General features: G+C 56.5%; 1 protein-coding gene and 1 long non-coding RNA gene across 3 annotated transcripts; both read left to right on the plus strand.

The window, feature by feature from the left end:
• Positions 229-9,914, plus strand: LOC106503175. The gene is made up of 2 exons (XR_001296818.2): positions 229-542; positions 7,629-9,914. It is a non-coding gene; the product is annotated as an uncharacterized LOC106503175 (long non-coding RNA).
• On the plus strand, positions 10,543-17,812 carry LOC102172294 (zinc finger protein 324A). 2 transcript variants are annotated; one of them, XR_001919606.1, is made up of 5 exons: positions 10,543-11,220; positions 12,728-12,854; positions 13,150-13,266; positions 13,867-15,455; positions 17,666-17,812. XR_001919606.1 is itself a non-coding variant. In XM_018063540.1 (4 exons), the coding sequence occupies exons 1-4, from the start codon at positions 11,188-11,190 to the stop codon at positions 15,240-15,242; spliced, it is 1,653 nt and encodes a 550-aa protein (XP_017919029.1). In that variant the 5' UTR covers positions 10,543-11,187; the 3' UTR covers positions 15,243-16,575. The 2 variants fall into 2 exon arrangements, 1 of the variants encoding a protein (XP_017919029.1); XM_018063540.1 differs by lacking the exon at positions 17,666-17,812 and having other exon boundaries at positions 13,867-16,575.

Consider the following 18,038-nt stretch of genomic DNA (forward strand, 5'->3'; position numbering starts at 1 on the left):
GCCCTGGGATTTCTTTGGAAGGAATGATGCTAAAGCTGAAACTCCAGTACTTTGGCCACCTCATGCGAAGAGTTGACGCATTGGAAAAGACTCTGATGCTGGGAGGGATTGGGAGCAGGAGGAGAAGGGGACGACCGAGGATGGATGGCTGGATGGCATCACTGACTCGATGGACGTGAGTCTGAGTGAGCTCCGGGAGTTGGTGATGGACAGGGAGGCCTGGCGTGCTGCCATTCATGGGGTCGCAAAGAGTCGGACACGACTGAGCGACTGAACTGCACTGAACGGAACCGCATCACGGCTCACGCGACATGAACTACACTACCCAGAAGTACCCTCTCCGCGCGTTTACACCAGTATTGACCATTGATAGCCAGGGAGATAGGCGTTTCCGGGACGGCCACGCCTTGGAGGGCGGGACTTCCGGGTTCAGATGGTTGGTTTTCTGTCTTGCTTCTTCGTTGGCCGCGGGCGGATGGACCTGGTTGTTGGACTGTGGCTGGTGTCTAGGGGGCTCCTCCGGCCCGCGGAAACGGGAGTGGGTAGGTTCGACATCCTAGGTGGTCCCACTTGTGCCCTGTATGTCCCGTGACCTCAGCAAACGTCCCCTCTCCCAGGGCTCTTGTGTCCTCGGCTGTCGGGGGACCGCCCGGCGCGGGGTTGTCCTGCGGGTCGTCCGTCGAGGCGCGTCTGTGCCCTTGGCCGACCCGGAGTCGTCGCCCTGTGCGTCATGTCCGCTTTACGGAGAAGGGCCCCAGGCTTCAAAGCCACCCGTTCCGAGGTCATGACCCAGCATGTAGCTGGACTGCGGGCATGATAAGCGAGCCGGGTGAAGTAGGGTCTCCTGGCCTCCACCTGGGTGGACTCCGAACCCCAGTGCCGCAAGTCCCCGACTGAACCCCAGGCCTCGGTGCTCAGGACGCTGGGGCGTTCATAGGTGGAAGTCTGCATTTCAGAGTCCAGTGCAATAAAATGTGCAGGGTGCAGGCGGAGGGATGTGCATGTGCGAAGACTCGGAGGTGAGACTGGATGGGAGCATTCGGGAAAGTTCTGCAGTCTCCACGGCAGGGAACCTACAGCGTGAGCGTGGGAGTCCTACCTCTGTTGACGGGCTTTGGATTCTGGGAGCCACAGATTTTCATTAGAATATGGATGGCCATGATCTGAGTTAGGATTTTGAAACTGCGTGAACACAGCGTTGTGGTGGGGGCTGAAAGCAGGCAGCTTCAGGAAGATGCTGCTGCAAATGTTTCTCCGGTGACCTCTCGAGAATAGAAGTATGAGAGGTGGGAGAAATAATCAGATTCCCGATACGTTTTTCAGAGTGGAGTCGATGGGATTTCCATTTACAAGTGCAGAGTGAATGTAGTGGAGGATAAAGGACTATCCCAAGTGTTACAGGTAAAGAATGAGATGGAGAGCGGAGGTTGGCAGGAGTATGTTTGGCAGAGGAATAGCAGTTGGATTATGTGGGAGTAGAGTCTGAGTTGAATGGAGAGCTCTAGGTGGAGCTGACCCGCGTGCCCGTGAACAAACAAATTTCCATTTGTCTTCCTGATGTCTAGACTGTCCTGCCCTGGTGGCCTGGACCAGGGACTGTCCTGAGATGGGATTTTGGAAGCGAAATCTCAGCTTGTGGTTCCAGATGGGCCCTGAGATGAGTGTTGGATGTCCAGATGAAGGACCAGTAGCTGAGTGGAGGAGGTGGGAAAGAGAAACTGTCCAAACTCCGGTGGATGTGGGGACAGTGCACACCCAGGAGGAGGGCCCACACCCTCAGAGATGAAAGGGTGAGCAGGGGTGTCAGGGGATGGGGTTTTGGAGACGTAAGGGGAGATGTGGGCAGGACAGAGACTGGGGGCACGGGTCCAGTGCCCAGTGCTTAGATCACATTCTTGTGCCCCTTGCCTGGTGTTGCAGGACTTTTGAGGACAAGAGCATGTGCCTTTTTTGGGGGGAAGAAGTAGGTCTCCTTAGTGAGGCCAGTGAGGCCTCTGCTGGGATGTGGTGATGTCTTCACCGTCAGGCTGTCATCTTCCCCAGGAGAGGCGCTGGGCCCTCGTGCTGGCTGTGTCCGGCTGCTCCTCCTCCCAGACCACTGTGTAAACAACCGCAGCGCTGTTTGCCTTGGGACCTTGATAGCCCTGGTCCAAGATCAAAAGCATCACAGCCTGAGTAGCCGCAGATCATTCGCCTTGGTTGTTTCCTGATGGGGTGGCCCGGCCCCGGCCTGTGACGTTTCCCTCGCTCTGTCTCCTGTCCTGGCAGCACGTGGGGGTCCTGCTTCATTGTCATGTCCAGGCTTCTCGTCGAGGTGGCTTCTGTGGTTGCAGACCACGGGCTGTAGAGAGTGGGGCCTTTAGCAGTTGTGGTGCACGGGTTTAGTTGCCCCGAGAAATAGAAGATCCTCCTGGACCAGGGATCGAACCCATGCCTCCTGCATTGGCAGGCAGGCTCTCGACCACTGGACCAGCAGGGAGGCCTGGCAAGTTTATGTTTAACTCCTTGGAAGCTCCCAAACCATTTTCCAAAGAGTCTGTGCGTTTTTATATTCCCAGCAGCACTGTAGGGCTGTTCCAGTTTTTCCACCTTGCCAACACCAAGACAACTTGGTGCTGTCATCCTAGTGGGTATGAAATGGTATCTCAATGGCTTTTTAAAAAATCATGGCAAAATATACACAAAACTTACCATTTTAACCATTTTAAGTGTATGGTTCATTAAGTAAATTCAGTTGTGCCACTTTAACCCGTATACTTCTTCAGAACATTTTTATTATCTTGAACTGAAACCCTTTACCCTTGAAGTGGTCATCTCATTGGGCTTTTGATCTACATTTTTCTCATGAACAATGGTATTTTCATGTGCGTGTTAACAGTCTGTTTTCTGTGATGAAACATCTATTCAGATCTTTTCCTTATTTCTAATTGGGTTGTCTTTTTATCTTTGAGCCATAAAGTTCTTCATAGATTCTGTGTTTAGAATCCATACGTAAGTATTTTCTAAGTATTTTTTCTCAGTCTGTGGCTCATTTTTTTTTAACTTTTATTTTATTTATTTGTGTTTTTATTTAAAAAAAAACAAACTTTTAATTTTGTATTGGGGTGTAGCCAGTTAACAAACATTGTTGTGATAGTTTCAGGTGAACTGTGAAGGGACTCAGCCATGCATATACATATCTCCCTTATCACCGCCGCCAAACTCCCCTCCAATCCAGGCTGTGTGTTGATCTTTTAATTTTCTGAATGGTGTCTTTTTAGAAAAAGATTTGTTTATCTGGCTGTGCCGGGTGTTCATTGTGGCATGTGGGATCTAGTTCCCTGACCAGAGGTCAAATGCAGGCCCCCTGCATGGGGAGCGCAGAGTCTTAGCCACTGGGCCAGCAGGAAAGTCTCTTAATGATGTGTTTTGAAGAGCAAAATTTTACATTTTGATGTTAAATTTTACACTCATTGTCTAATATATTAGTTTTTCTATTTATATATTGTCTTTGTGTCATACCTAAAAAATTATTTGCCTAGCCAAAAGTCAAAACGTTCTCCTTTGTTTTCTTCTATAAATTTTATAGGCTTAGCTCTTACATTTATGATCTTTTTCATGGTAACTTTTATGTATAGTTGAGATAAGGGTTTGAATTTATTTTTTTTCATGTGAATGTCTAGTTTTCCTAGAACCATTTGCTGAAAAGGCCATCTTTCCACATTATACTTCTGTTGGAAATCAGTTAAGGGTATTTTGGTCTCTTAAATCTATTGATCTATATGTCTGTCCTTACGACAGGACCACACTGTCTTGATTACCTTGGCTTTATAGAAATTTTGAAGTTTAATAAGGAAAGTGCAACTTTGTTTCCTGGCACAGTTGTTTTCCCTGTTGTGTTCTGCATGTCTATGAATTTAGGGTCAGCCTGTTAGTTTCTGCTCAGAATGTCGGCTGTGGCTTTGATAGGGATTGCACACTCAGACCCAGTGGACCTGGATTTGTTCTGGCACCACCAGTGAAATATGGGTGTTCCATGAAGTGCACAGAGCCTGAGTGGGGAGGGTAACAGGCAGGGGAAAGGCTTCTCCCAGGCGTGGGAGGCAGTGCCATGAGGCCTCGCTGACCACAGCTGACCGCTCTGGTACAGGGAGCTGAGCCCACCCTTTGCTCAGAAGCCTGAGGCCCCAAGGCACACCTGACTGCAGCTCTGATCGCAAGCCCCCCTGTCAGCGGAAGGGAAGGTCTGAGTTCAGGGGACGCACTGACGCCTCCGAACGCTGGGGAGAGCTCAGGCAGACAGGCCCCGAGCTTGGCTCACCACAGGCCTGCAGGAGTGTCAGCTTCAGGTCGATGACAGGGAGGGAGCGGAGAGGCGTCCTGAGAGCGGCTGCAGCATGCTCTGCAGCGAACCCTGGGCCCCGTGCCTTCCTGTCTGGGGACCCCTGGGCTCCTGGTTTGCCTTTTGTCCTGAGTCACAAATGATAGCCCAGAAACCAGCTTTATATATAGCTCTCTCTCTATATATAGAAAGAGTGGAGCTCTTACATAAACCTTGAAGTTTGGGGGGGAATAGTCTTGAACCTTTATAAAATCCAAAAGCTCCATGTAAAACATGGATCTCTCACTCCTCTTGGAAAAGCAGTGAATGGGACCACCAAATGTGGACCCCACCATCCCTGCCCCTGTTCTGGGCCCCGCCTCAGTGGAAACCAGCAGATGACGAGGGCAGGTGCCCCCAGGCTCACCTGCAGTGCGCCTGGGCCCCTGAGATCCTGGCTGCAGACCTCTCAGCCCCAGGGCTCCTGCCTTGTGATGGCCTTGCCAGAAGCAAGCCCAGGGAGGCCGAGGAGGCCGCCTGCCTACAGACTGTCGTCCGGCCGTGAGCAGCATGCCGCGGCTCACACCTGTTCTCAGGTGGCCTCTGCACCCATTCTCAGGACAAGGTGAGCCTGTGCGGCACCTCCCTGCCAAGCTGAGCCCCCCTTCACCCAGGGCTCTGCCAGCAAGTGTGGCAAGCGTGACACACCACAGCCCTCCTGAGCTCAAGCCTAGTGTGTCCACACTCGTGTGGGATCTTAGTTGGCACAACCAGGGCTGGAACCTGTGTCCCCTGCATGGAAGCACGGAGTATTAACTTCTGGGGTGTGTGTGTGTGTGTGTGTGTGTGTGCGCACGTGTCACGCTATGTCATATCCAGTTCTTTGTGACCTCAAGGACTGTAGCCTGAGGCTTCTCTGTGGGTTGCCATTTCCTTCTCCAGGGGATCTTCCTGGGCTAGGGATCGAGCCCGCGTCTCCTGCATTGGAGGCGGATTCTTTACCATCTGAGCCACCGGGGAAGCATTAGCTGCTGGACCACCAGAGTAAGTGTGTGTGTATGTGTGTACACGCTGGACCACCAGAGTAAGTGTGTGTGTATGCGTGTACACACCAATCGAACCCATATCTCTTACCTCTCTTGCATTGGCAGGTGGATTCTTTACCACTGGCGCCGCCTGGGAAGCATTAACTGCTGGAACACCAGGGAAATCCCTAAACTTTATTTTTCTTAACATGGACATTCTTTATTTCTGGCCAGTGCACCCTGTTCTTTCCTCTACTATTTTCGATTTAACTCTGAATTGGCAATAAGGAATTTAAATCTGAATTTTGCAATAAGGAGTTCATGATCTGAACCACAGTCAGTTCTCAGTCTTGTTTTTGCTGACTGAATAGAACTCCATCTTCAGCTGCAAAGAATATAATCAATTAGATTTCAGTGTTGACCATCTGGTGATGTCCATGTGTAGAGGCCTCTCTCTTGTGTTGTTGTGTAATGACCAATGTGTTCTCTTGGCAAAACTCTGTTAGCCTTTGCCCTGCTTTATTCTATTCTCCAAGGCCAGACTTGCCTGCTACTCTGGGTATTTCTTGACTTCCTATTTTGACATCCGTCTGTGCTATCTTTTTTAGTTAGCATAGAAATCAAGTTAAATCATATATAAGCAAGAATGACTTCCCTAGCCCTCAGTATGTGAACGTTTCTTCCTTTAACATCTACCAGAATAAAAAATGCACGCATTCTTGATGTAACAAGTAGCCAAGTAGGCAATGCTTAACTTTTGTGTAAGTACACTTAGGGTAAGCGGGGCTTCCCAGGTGGCTCAGCGGGTCAAGAATCTGTGTGCAATGCAGGAGATGCTGGTTTGATCCCTGGGTCAGGACGATCCCCTGGAGGAGGATATGGCAGTCCACTCCAGTATTCTTGCCTGGAGAATCCCGTGGACGGAGGAGCCTGGCGGGCCACAGTCCATAGGGTCGCAAAGAGTCCGACAGGACTGAAGCGACTGAGCATGCGTGGTAAGCAGACTGAAGCGCCATTCCTGCCGACGATGTGGAGGACTTAGCACCCAGAACATGTTGTTACAGGCAAGTGGAAGTGAAGCCGCTCAGCCGTGTCCGACTCTTTGCGACCCCATGGACTGTAGCCTCCCAGGCTCCTCAGTCCATGGAATTTTCCAGGCAAGAGTACTGGAGGGGGTTGCCATTTCCTTCTCCAGGGGATCTTCCCAACCCAGGGATCGAACCCGGGTCTCCCGCGTTCCAGGCAACGCTTTACCCTCTGAGCCCCCAGGGAAGCCCTACGTTTAGATGGTAGGTGGGAATAAGGTTGATGATCAGATGACTTTGGGACATGGAGATCATTCTGGATTGTCTGGGGTTGGCAGGGTGGGAGGAAACCTCATAATAACAAGGGTCCTTATAGGGGAAGAGGGAGGCATAGAGATGGAGAGAGACCAAGTCAGAGTGATGTCATGTGAGAAAAACTCAAGTTGCCGTTGCTGGCTTTGAAGACAGAAAAAGCCAGGAACCAAGGAATGCTGGCGGACCCTGGAGTCTGGAACAGGCAAGGAAACCCCTTTCCCCCCAGAAGCCATGCAGCCCTGCTGAGGCCTTGGTTTTAGAGCAGCTGACATGAGTGTCAGACCTAGGACATTCTTAGATTTAAAATATCTTGTTGTGTTTTTCTGCTTTCAAGGGCTTATGTGGTTGTACTAGACAAATATTCCCATCTGTGGGCCACGTCAGGTAGCATGCTAACAGGTTCCAGGCAGTAGGGTGTGGGCATTCTTGGAGAGCCGCGGTTCTGCTGACCACACTGAACTCACTGGCTATTGCGCGTGCTCAGTCACTCATTCGTGTCTGACTCTTGCGACCCCACGGACTGCAGCCCTCCAGTCTCCTCTGTCCAGGGACTCTCCAGGTAAGAATACTGGGGTGGGCTGCCACCTGCTCCTCCCGGCTGTCTTCCTGATGCAGCGGTTGAGCCCACATGCACCTGCAGGCGGATTCTTTACTTTGCGCCGTTGCGGAAGCTTTCTAGGTTCTCATGGCGTTAGATGCTGTAAAATAAGCGCTGCGCCTCCCCTGGCAGTCCAGTGGTTAGAACTCTGCACTTCCCACCGCAGGGGTCTGGGTTCCATCCCTGGTTAGGGAGATAAGATTCCCTCCTGCCGTGCAAGGCAGCCAAACAATAAAACAGATGCAAAAATTACAAACGCAGAAGTTTCCACAAAGAAATCCGAAGGTCTAGCTCCTCCAGGAAGTGCACACCCAACAGAAGACCCTGAAGCTGTGTTCACCTTTCCCGCTTTCCTTTCTTCTCAGCTGTGCCTCTGTGTCCTGAGGCTGGACAGCCGTGAAGGCCGTGACTGCTGAGGCCACCAGGAACCCAGCCTGGGCAACAGGAGCCTCCCTGCTTTTGCTGGCGGGGTGACAGCTCTCAGGAATATGGCTCAGAAGACTGCAGGCTTCAGGACAACTTAGCTGCTCAGTGACCTTGAGCGTGGTGTTAACAGATAAGAGTTTGGCCCCTCTAGGTCTCACAGCCTTTGCCCTTGCATACTGGGCTCTGGCATCCCTTGTTGGCTGTTCCCTGTGCCCCACCATTCCCCATCTACGTAGAGGGGACCTGCCCTGTCTGCCTGGAGTGGTGATTACAGGGATCTGGTTTTTCTGGCCTGGCAGAGAAAGATGGCTCATCTCCAGCTGGTGGCCACGCTAAGATGCGCCTGGTTTGAGGGACCTGCTTCCTCATTCTCAGGACCGCTGTACCCCTCAAATCCAGTGATTACACCTCAGGTAAGCTCTGGGCACACAGGTGACTGAGATCCTGGCACAGTGCTTTCCCTGGAGGGCTTGAAGTCACCAGACCCTTTGGACCACAAGAGGACAGAGTGCCTCCCCTGCCCTCCCACTCTGTCCCCAGAGGCACGTGGACATTGCTGTCACCACTGAGAATCTGACCCCTCAGCACCCTGGCCATGACCCATTTCTCTTCTGGCTCCTGGGCCACAGCCCTGGCTCCAAGGTGATGTAACCCTTTCGGCTTTATTGTCACAGAGTCTGGAGGAGTTGGGAGGGAGTTGCCCCCGGGACACTCCCGTTGCCCCCAGCAGAGTGAGTCTGTTCAAGAAGCAGGGACGCTCCCCCGGCGCTGCCAGGAGACCTCCGTGGGGCCCTCGGCCAGAGAGGGTCAGTTCCCAGCTCCTGTGCACTTAGGGCCTAACAAGTTCCCACTCTTTGCCACCCCATGTCCATGGAATTTTTCAGACAATACTAGAGTGGGTTGCCATTTCCTTCTCCAGGGGATCTTCGTAACCCAGGGATCGAAACAGTGCCTCCTGCTTTGGCAGGCGGATTCTTTACCACTGAGTCACCTGGGAAGCCCCATGTCGTGTCCCATAGCTCTGTCTTTCTTTTAAAGGTTCTGTTTAAAAGAACCCCTCTGTCCAGTTTCAGAGGGATCAGCATGTGCAAAGGCTTGGAGGAGGGTATGCAGGACACCTGCAGTCCTTTACCATAAAGTCCCAAGGGAGAAAGATTCATGTTCAGCCTTTATCCTAGGGGGGATGGGGGTGGGGCACGGGTTGGGGAGACATGATTGGAGGAGTGACTCGATCTGACAAGAATCCCTTTGAGGACTTCCCCAGTGGTCCAGTGGTTAAGCGCCCACCTTGTAGTGTAGGGGATGCAAGTTTGATCCCTGGATAGGAAAATAGGATCCTTCATGCCGAGATGCAAATAAGCCCGAGTGCCCACCTGCTCTGGAGCCCGCCAGCCACAGGGAAGATCCCGTATGCCTCAAATAAGACCTGGCACAGCAAAATTAATACATTTTGAAAAAGAACATCCATTTGACATCCACGCAGAGAAGGGAGGGGGACTGGGTGAAGGTGGGGGGATGGGCCCTCGAGCCCTCACATGTGACACATTTGGGCCAGGCCCTTCGGTTCAGCTGCCCCTTCCTGGTCAGCAGAATCATGTCCCCCACCAATGATGTCTGCAGACTCCTAACCTGCCCAAGGGCCACCACGAGGCCTGGAGTGGAGGAGGGTTGCCATCTGTACCAGTGGGGTCAATCTCACAGTCCAGGACCACCACACGGACCCAGAAAGCTGGAGAGCCCACCCCAGTGACACCTGTGTACACATCTTCAAAGACATCTGGTTGTAGGTGGAAGCCATGTACCCGGAGACGTGGTGGGGAGGCTCCCGGTTCAGCCCTAGCCTCTACCAACACCAAAGGCAGCTGAAGTGGGGGTACATGTAGAGCCCCTCCCCAGCGCAGAGAAGCCCCAGGGAAGCCTCATGACACGTCCACCAGCAACTGACAGTGCTGAGGCTGATGGTAAAAGGTCAAAGAGTGGGCAGTGGCCCAGTTCCTGAGAATCTTCACCTCTTTACGCAAATAGTTGGAAAAGCCCTTCCACTCATTAAGTCTATGAAGTTACCCAGCCCATAAAAAAGTCACCCCATGTTTTGGGGCCTCCCTTTCTGAGATGGCCCACGCTGTGGAGTGTTTCTCCCATGGTCGTTCTGGCCTTTTGAGGCTGACTGCATTCTATTTAAGGAATGTGTTTCTAAATAAATCTTCTTACCTATCATTTTTGTATCTCACTGAATTCTTTCTGCGATGAGACATAAAGAACCTGAACTTCATTGAATCCGGAGACCCGGTGTGTGATCTCAATTGAATGACCATGGGTTGGGACTTACTTGGCAGTCCAGTGGTTAAGACTCCGTGCTTTCATTGCAGGGGGTGCAGGTTTGATCCCTGGTTGAAGGGATCCCTTGTGCTATGCCATGAAGCCAGGAAAATAGAAAAAGACCTTGTGATTGAGTCCCAATATATGGGTTTAGGCTGGGTTTGTAGTCCAGACGTGGGTTCAAGGTGCACCCCAAATGGGACTTAAATATTTTTTGTGTACAAGAATGGCAGGAAACAAGTCCTACCCAGATATACGTTAGATTTTCTTCAGTATCAAGGTGAGCAAAATTTAAGCCCAAATACTAATTGTATTGAGGAAATCAGTCCTGAATATTCATTGGAAGGACTGATTCTGAAGCTGAAGCTCCAATACTTTGGCCATATGATGCGAAGAACTGACTCATTGGAAAAGCCCCTGATGCTGGGAAAGACTGAAGGCAGGAGAAGGGGACGACAGAGGATGAGATGGTTGGATGGCATCACTAACTAGATGGACATGAGTTTGAGCAAGTTCCGGGAGATGGTGATAGACAGGGAAGCCTGGTGTGCTGCAGTCCATGGAGTCTTAAAGAGTCGGACACAAACTGAGCGACTGGACACAAACTGAACTGAACGCCAAAATGGATGCTATCTCTTACAATACAAGGATTTACAAACAGCATCAATAATACAGACAGCTGGACGGCCGGCTACTCCACTTCCCAGCGTCCCTCGCGGTGACGCTTTGCCGTTGCCGTGGAGACAGGAGGGCCCCGCCCGCCGTGCCTGCAGGCAGGCGGAAGCCACGCCTCCCCGAAGTCTCTGCGCGTGCGTCCGCAACGCGCCACGGGCCAATGAGAGCTCACGAGATTGGACTTCGGGCGCCTGGGACTGTCACTTGGCTACCGGTGTCGGGCCACGCCGGTGACGGCCGGAGAGCGCAGGGTCGCGGCCGGCTTGGCTGGAGGGTCTTGTGACCCGAGGCGCAGGCAGCGAGGACGCGCGGGAGGAGACCCGAGGCGCGGGCGGCGGAGCCAGGAGGCCCACGACTCGTAGCCAGTCTCAGTTTCCCCGGGTTCCGCGTGGGCTGCCGCCGAGCCGCGCGCTCTCTGGTTTCCACGCAGCCCCGACGCGGCGCCCTTGACGGACGGGGAGAGTGAGGCCCGCGTCTGGGCGCCCGCCCTTTCTGCAGGTTCCAATGGCGGCGGCGGCGCAGCCCGACCAGGAGCAGGTGAGTAGCGAGAGCCCGGGAGCCCCACCCCACTTTGCCTCTTCCAGGGACCAGAGCCCCTAGCCGGGGAGGCACTTCACGTGATGTCTTCCCCTCGCGCTTCGCCCTAGGCCCTGGTGTTCTGGCCGGTTGGGCGTGCACTCGTGGGATCCCCACCTCTTGCAGCTAAGGGGGTGAGGAGTGAGTAGAACTTCCGAGGGGACGTTGCCCCGTGTACAAAAGCTAGGAGGGAAGCCTGAGTGTAGGCGCTTCCGAAACCGAAACTGCGGGACCAGGAGAGGATATGTCCGAAAGGACAGGCCGAGGAGTTAAGACTGTCCCAGGGCACTGGGAGACTGGACATGCTTTAAGTCATGAGTTTTTCGGTTTCCCATCGTTTTCTGGATGGAGGGCAGCAGAGAGAGTGGCGCTGTGCAAGGAGCAGGCTGTGGCAGAGTCCGGGCATTGGAGAGGAGAATTCTGTGTAGATAGGCTGGTGTAGCAAATGGGATGTGCGTGAGTGCCCAATGGAAGGGCCATTCTAAGGTTTTCCGCGGAGCACCCCACAGGATGCAGGTGTGGGGCCAGGATTTGGGAGCTTGCCCTGAAATGGAAAACCCTTGATTACGTCCTTGCCTTGGGACTGTGTCAGTGACAACTGTCACTCAGTGGGACAGAGTGGGGGAGGGGGGAAGAGGGCTGTAGACAAAATTAGGCATTTGAAGGGAAAGTAGGTTTAAGGGGAAATTGGGAAGAGTCTGTGGTATCTTAGAGTGGAGGTGTCACATGGACTTGGAATTGTAGCTGTTCAACGACAGTGTCCAGGTGTCCTGAGCGAGGCCGAGCCTGGGAATCAAACGTAGGAGGAGGGGATCTCATGGAGTCAGCCAGGGACAGGCATGGATGCTTTGGGCTCTAGGGAGATGGAAATGGCTGGCAGTCCTGGGGCTCTTGGGGGAAGTCTGGCAGGTGGCTGAGGGAAAGGAGGCGGCAGCTGAGTGAGGAGGAAATAGAGGAGCTCTGACTGTGGCGGGAGGAGGGAAGTGGCTTCTGTGTGCCCGCCAGGTCCTTGGGATCTTGCCTATGGCGACTGCAGGGGATCAGCCAGTCCTCCGGTTCAAAGAGCAGCCTCGAAATGTTTCAGCAGGAGAGGGCATCCCTGCGGGGATGGGCAGGTCCTGGGGGCTCTGCTGCCGTCACTTGCAGTTACTTGTACAGGAGCAGCGGGGGCACCTTTGGGGTGGGTCAGCATTTACAAAGGCTGGAGAATGGGTGGGCACCAGGGGCTTCCCTTGGGGCTTCCTCTGGCTTCCTCATGTAGATGACCAGGCAGGGTTAAAGAGGCATCTATGGCCTGGATAAGAAAGGTGGAGGGGCTCAGCCAGGTGAGGGGTGTTCCACCTGCAGAGCCTTGTGGGGGGGGGGGTAGCAGCTGAGAGACGTGTGCAGAGGTAGCCTTCGGGGCAGAGAGCTGGGTCTTGGGTCACACAGCCATAGCTTCATTGTGTCCTCCTTCGGGCTCTGGCAGGGCCTGATTGCCTTTGAGGATGTGGCCGTGCACTTCTCCCAGGAGGAATGGGGGCTCCTGGATACAGCGCAGAGGGCTCTGTACCGCCGGGTGATGCTGGAGAACTTCGCCCTCCTGGCCTCGCTGGGTAAGCTCTGGGTCCCCACACGAACCCAGGCTGGGCTGCCAGCACTAACCTCTCTTCGCCTGGCAGCCTGGGAGCAGCCGCGTGCCCGCTGGCCGAGCCTCCCTGTTAGCTGTGGTGTCTCAGCACTCAGTCCCCTGCTATTGCTGCAAGCACGGTTTTCCTTGCTCGTGGGAGGAGGTCTGACCCTGCCCTGGGGAGTGCCCTCGGCCTCCTCATCCTCACAGAGGGTGCCGTCTGTGTCCCGCGAAGCCCTGGCCCCTCTGTCTGCCCCTCACTCGCCTGTCTTCTCCCGCAGGCCTGTCTGTGTCCCAGCCCCGCGTGGTCACGCAGCTGGAGCGCGGTGACGAGCCCTGGGTTCTCAGTGGGGCGGACGTGACCCTGGCCCAGGATGCCCAGAGGAGGCCCCGCCACAGTGAGTGGGGCTCGGGGTGTGGGCTGAAGGCTAGCCTTTGAGTTGGCTCCGTCCGCCTCCCTTCCCTGATGTGGTCCTCTCTGGCTTCCCACCCTCCTGACTGTTCCTCTTCAGCCTCTTCTAGAGGCTCCGACTTTGGCCACCCTTGAGGGTGGCTCTGGGGCTGCCCCCAGGCTGTGGGGAGACCTGCCCAGAGTCCCACCCTCGGCCAGTGTGTGTAGCCTCAGACCCTTCCAGTCTTCCCTCGCCACCTCATCTGTGAGGCCATTTACTTATGGGTGCATGGTTTCTTGAGCACTTGGGGTGGCCAGCTCCATTCCAGGCAATGGGGACACAGTCTTGCGCAGATCACTTGCGGTCTGGTCTTTGTGGGGTCCTGCACGGGAGAGGCAGTCAGTAGGTACTAGGGCTCAGGCAGTCAGTACCAGAGTTGGTGAGTGAGGAACAGAGTGGCCCGGGAGAACCCCGGGGCCAGCTCTGCCCCTGAAGGGAGTCAGGCCCCTGTCCCTCCCCCTCATCCACTCTGAGTCTGGGGTCCCCTCGCCCACCCCCGCAGCCTGCCCAGGATGACCCAGTCGTCCACCATTTCTGTGCCTGCAGGCTCCCCTCCTCTGGTGGAGGATGATGATGTTTCTGGAGAAGCCCCATTCCCAGGGACCTTCGGGGATGGTTCCCCTCTGGCGCCTGCCAGGGTCCTCCACACCGCGGGGGCCTATGAGAACGGGAAGATCCCTGAGGGTCGGCAGGGCATCTCCCCTTCCCGGGAGAGGAGACCTACTGGAGTGTCCGTGATCTACTGGGAGAGGCTCCGGCTGGGGCCGGGCAGCGGCGACACAAGCGTGAGCCTCCGGTTGACCTCTTCTCTGCGGCCGCCGCCCGGGGACAAGGCCCTTACAGAGCACCCCGCGCCCAGCCAGCCGCCCCGGGTGTCGGAGCGGCGGAAGCCCTGGGCACGCGAGGCCCCCGGGGGAGCCCTCTCAAGAGCGCCGGGGCCTCCAGGAGCGCGAGGAATGGGCCCGGCCTGGCGTGGGCCACCTGGCTGGGCCGAGCTGGGTGAGGCGCTGCAGCCCGGGCCCGGCCTCCTCTCCGGGGAGAAGCCCTTCGAGTGCAGGGCGTGCAGCAAGGTGTTCGTGAAGAGCTCCGACCTGCTCAAGCACCTGCGCACACACACCGGGGAGCGGCCGTACGAGTGCACGCAGTGTGGCAAGGCCTTCAGCCAGACGTCGCACCTGACGCAGCACCAGCGCATCCACAGCGGGGAGACGCCCTACAGCTGCCCGGCCTGCGGGCAGGCTTTCCGGCACAGCTCGTCGCTGGTGCGGCACCAGCGCATCCACACGGCCGAGAAGGCCTTCCGCTGTGCCGAGTGCGGCAAAGCCTTCAGCCACCGCTCCAACCTCAGCCAGCACCGCAAGATCCACGCGGGCGGCCGGCCCTATGCGTGCGCGCGCTGCGGCCGCAGCTTCTGCCGCAACTCGCACCTCATCCAGCACGAGCGCACGCACACGGGCGAGAAGCCGTTCGCCTGCGCGCTCTGCGGGGCCGCCTTCAGCCAGGGCTCGTCGCTCTTCAAGCACCGGCGCGTGCACACGGGCGAGAAGCCCTTCGCCTGCCCGCAGTGCGGCCGCGCCTTCAGCCACAGCTCCAACCTGCGGCAGCACCGGCTGCTGCACTCGGGCGAGCGGCCCTTCCGCTGCGCGGACTGCGGCAAGGCCTTCGCCAAGGGCGCGGTGCTGCTCAGCCACCGGCGCGTGCACACGGGCGAGAAGCCCTTCGTGTGCGCGCACTGCGGCCGCGCCTTTCGCGAGCGCCCGGCCCTCTTCCACCACCAGAGGCTCCACACCGGCGAGAAGTCTGCGCGGCGGCCCCGGGCCGGCCCCCGCCCCCCGGCCAGGCCGCCTTCAGGGGCATCGCCCGAGGGTGCGCTGGGGCGGGAAGCCGGAGCCCCGCCACCTCGGGCCCAGCTACCGTCCTGAGAACCACTGAGGCCTGAGGGCGCGGCCCGACCTTCCTCGGCCGGTGGTTGGGCCCTTCCGCGCACACAGGCCCGGTCCTCCGCAGAGGCCTCCACTCTGGAGGAGCTCGGCGCGGGCGCTGGGGTTCCTCCTGCACCTGGTGACGAGATCTGCCGCGTGTCGGCCACAGCTCACCCCTCCAGCCTCAAGCGGTCTGGCTGCAGAAAGGACGGGGTAGGCCTGCAGGGTGCTGCCGGTTCACGCGTGTCTTCACTGTGGCACCAGAACGGGAGGTGCTGGGGGGCGTGGAGGTGGTCTGGAGACATTTCCGAGGTTTCCACCCAAACTAGAGGCTTTGTAGAGAACCGTTGCACCCCCGCCGCCGGGAGATCCCCCACCCCAGGCCTCAGTTCAGCCCGGGCTTCCTGGGAGCGGGCCCGTGGACAGGAGGCCTTGTGGGAGGCGGCTATTGGCTTTAGAACCAGTGGCTGGGCTCTGAGCCTCAGCTCCCACCTCCGGGGAAGAGAAAACATTGAGGCTGCGGTCGGCAGTCTGCGATCCCCGCGGGCTCCCGCCAGCTCTGCCTCTGCCTGCGGCGGTCTCTCCTGACGGCGCTGAGGGGCTGCTGTGGCGGGGGTCCCCACTCTCCAGAGGAGGCTGAGGCGCAGAGAGCTCGCCCCTTCACCCCACCCTTAGCCTGCCAGCTTGGGGGGTGAAGCCTGCCTGGCTCCCTGCACGAGGCCGACCCTCAGGAGGAGGGGAGCCCCCAGGAAGCCGGGGGCAAGGTTCAGAGTGCCGGTTTCCTGGCTATGCCTGCTCACTCAGATTGTGGTCCCGGCTTCGCTCCTGCGTCCGGCCCTCCCTACAGTCGGCACCATCCGAGCCTCTCCAGCGCCCCTGCGCTGGCGGGAGGCGACCGCAGCGACAGGCTCGGAGGAGGCAGGGGGGCCGCTCGCTTCCGTGGGGCCCAGTGGCTGTGTGCCCGCCTGTGCCCCCCTCGTGGGGCTGGAGACTCGCCACCACCTGAAGCTGTGAGGCGCCCTTCTGAGACCCCCCCCCAGGGTGCCACAGCCCGCCTGGTAGGACGCTGAGGCAGACAAATGGGCTGGGGGCCCGGTTGGCTTCTTGTGGCTTCCACCTGGGGCATCTCCACCCGGGGTCTCACCTCCAGGGAAGTTAATAGTGCATTTATTGGAGGGGGAAAAGACTAGAAATTACGGCTTGGAGGTACATTTTAAACTGCACGGCACTGTGCAGGTCCGCAGGCTCAGCCTCGGCCTCCAGGTCGTGGTTCAGAAGGTTCTGATAAGACAGAGTCCAGAGAGACTCCCTAATAAAGGTTTCTTTTTAGAAACACGGACAAAGTTGGCCTGGAGTGGGTTTCATCTCAGCGTGGCGCACACATGTTGCCGCAGGGCTGCAGGGCCCTGGCTTCAGGCCTGGTCCCTGTGAGGGGCTGCAGGGGAGAGGTGCAGCCTGTCTGTTCCCTGAGCAGTCGGGGACCCAGATGGGGCGGGGCTGCCCCACGCTGCAGCTCTGCTGGGGGACGAGCCCTTGTGGGTCCAGACCCTGGAATCTGAGGCTGTGGCCATATGTGGTGATCCAGAAGGTTGGCCCCAGCCCAGTGAGCGCTCCAGCTCCATCAGCTCAAGACCTACAGGTGTGAGGTCAGACATGGTACCCTCAAGTCTCCACCTGCCAGCAGGCTGCCACCCCTGAAACCTCACAAGTCTTTGAAGGAAAGAGACTTGTGGGTAGGGAGAGGGGTCGCACAGGGCCAGGCTCCCCAAGACTCCTCAGCGGCAGGTCCTCTGAGCCAGTGTCCAGCCGTCTTGGGCCCAACCTCTCTGCCCTGGTCCTTGCCTGGGCTGGCTCTGTCTTGTCTCCTGCTAGGCGGGCCTCCATGAGGGAGCATTGAGCAGGTCACATCGGGGTCTGTTGGTGTGGCTGTGCGATGCAGGCAAACCCCACAGCTCACAGAGCGCTGTGGTAGGAGCCCGTGGGATTCAGAGCAAAGGTGCCTGTTGAGTATCAAACAGGTTCCCAGAGAGCCAGTCACATGCAACCTTTGTTGCATCTCAGAAGCTCCTGGAACCTGGTTTCCACCCTGAGCCCTGCTGAGCCCTGCTGACCCCTCAAGCCAGGCCTGGCGCCCTGTCCAGCCTGCTTCCTGCTTCACTGAGCTTTTCTTGCCGGGTGGTTGGCCCCTACTACCCCAGCTCCTCCACCCTCCTCGAGTCCACCCTCCCAGTACCGAGGGGTGATCAGAGGCCCCAGCACTGTTCCTATAGGAACAGCGACCATAAGTGCCCCCCTGCCCCTATGTCTGGGCCCCAGAGTTGTCCTCCAAACCTTTGTGGTCATGTTGGGCTGTGTCCTGCCAGGCTGACCCCTCTGCTTAACCCTGAATGTGTTATGACTGTAAGTTTTTGTGGGCTTTCTAGGTCAAGATGATGGACTGAACACATACATCTTACTTGGTCCAGAAACCCACTGAAACCACAGGGAGCGTTTGAAACACTAACCTTTGGGAATTCCCTGGCAGTACAGTGGTCAGGCGCCACTTGCCAGGGTCCAGCCCCGGTGGATCCAAGGTAATTCGAAGGGGAGACGGAATCGGCGTCCTAGGAGAAAACTTATTTAATTACAGATATAAAGAGAGATTAGAAATGGATAGTGTAGTAGGAAATATTAGTGGAGAAAAAGAGGCTGAATAACTTGGTTTACGTGGGATACCAATAAAACTCCAAGACAGGGAATTTGCACCATCTACGTTGGGCCACCGGCGCCACTTGAATATCAGAAGGTGCCCCTCCT

Source organism: Capra hircus, chromosome 18, assembly GCF_001704415.2.
Source record: "Capra hircus breed San Clemente chromosome 18, ASM170441v1, whole genome shotgun sequence".
Taxonomy (NCBI): Eukaryota; Metazoa; Chordata; class Mammalia; order Artiodactyla; family Bovidae; genus Capra; species Capra hircus.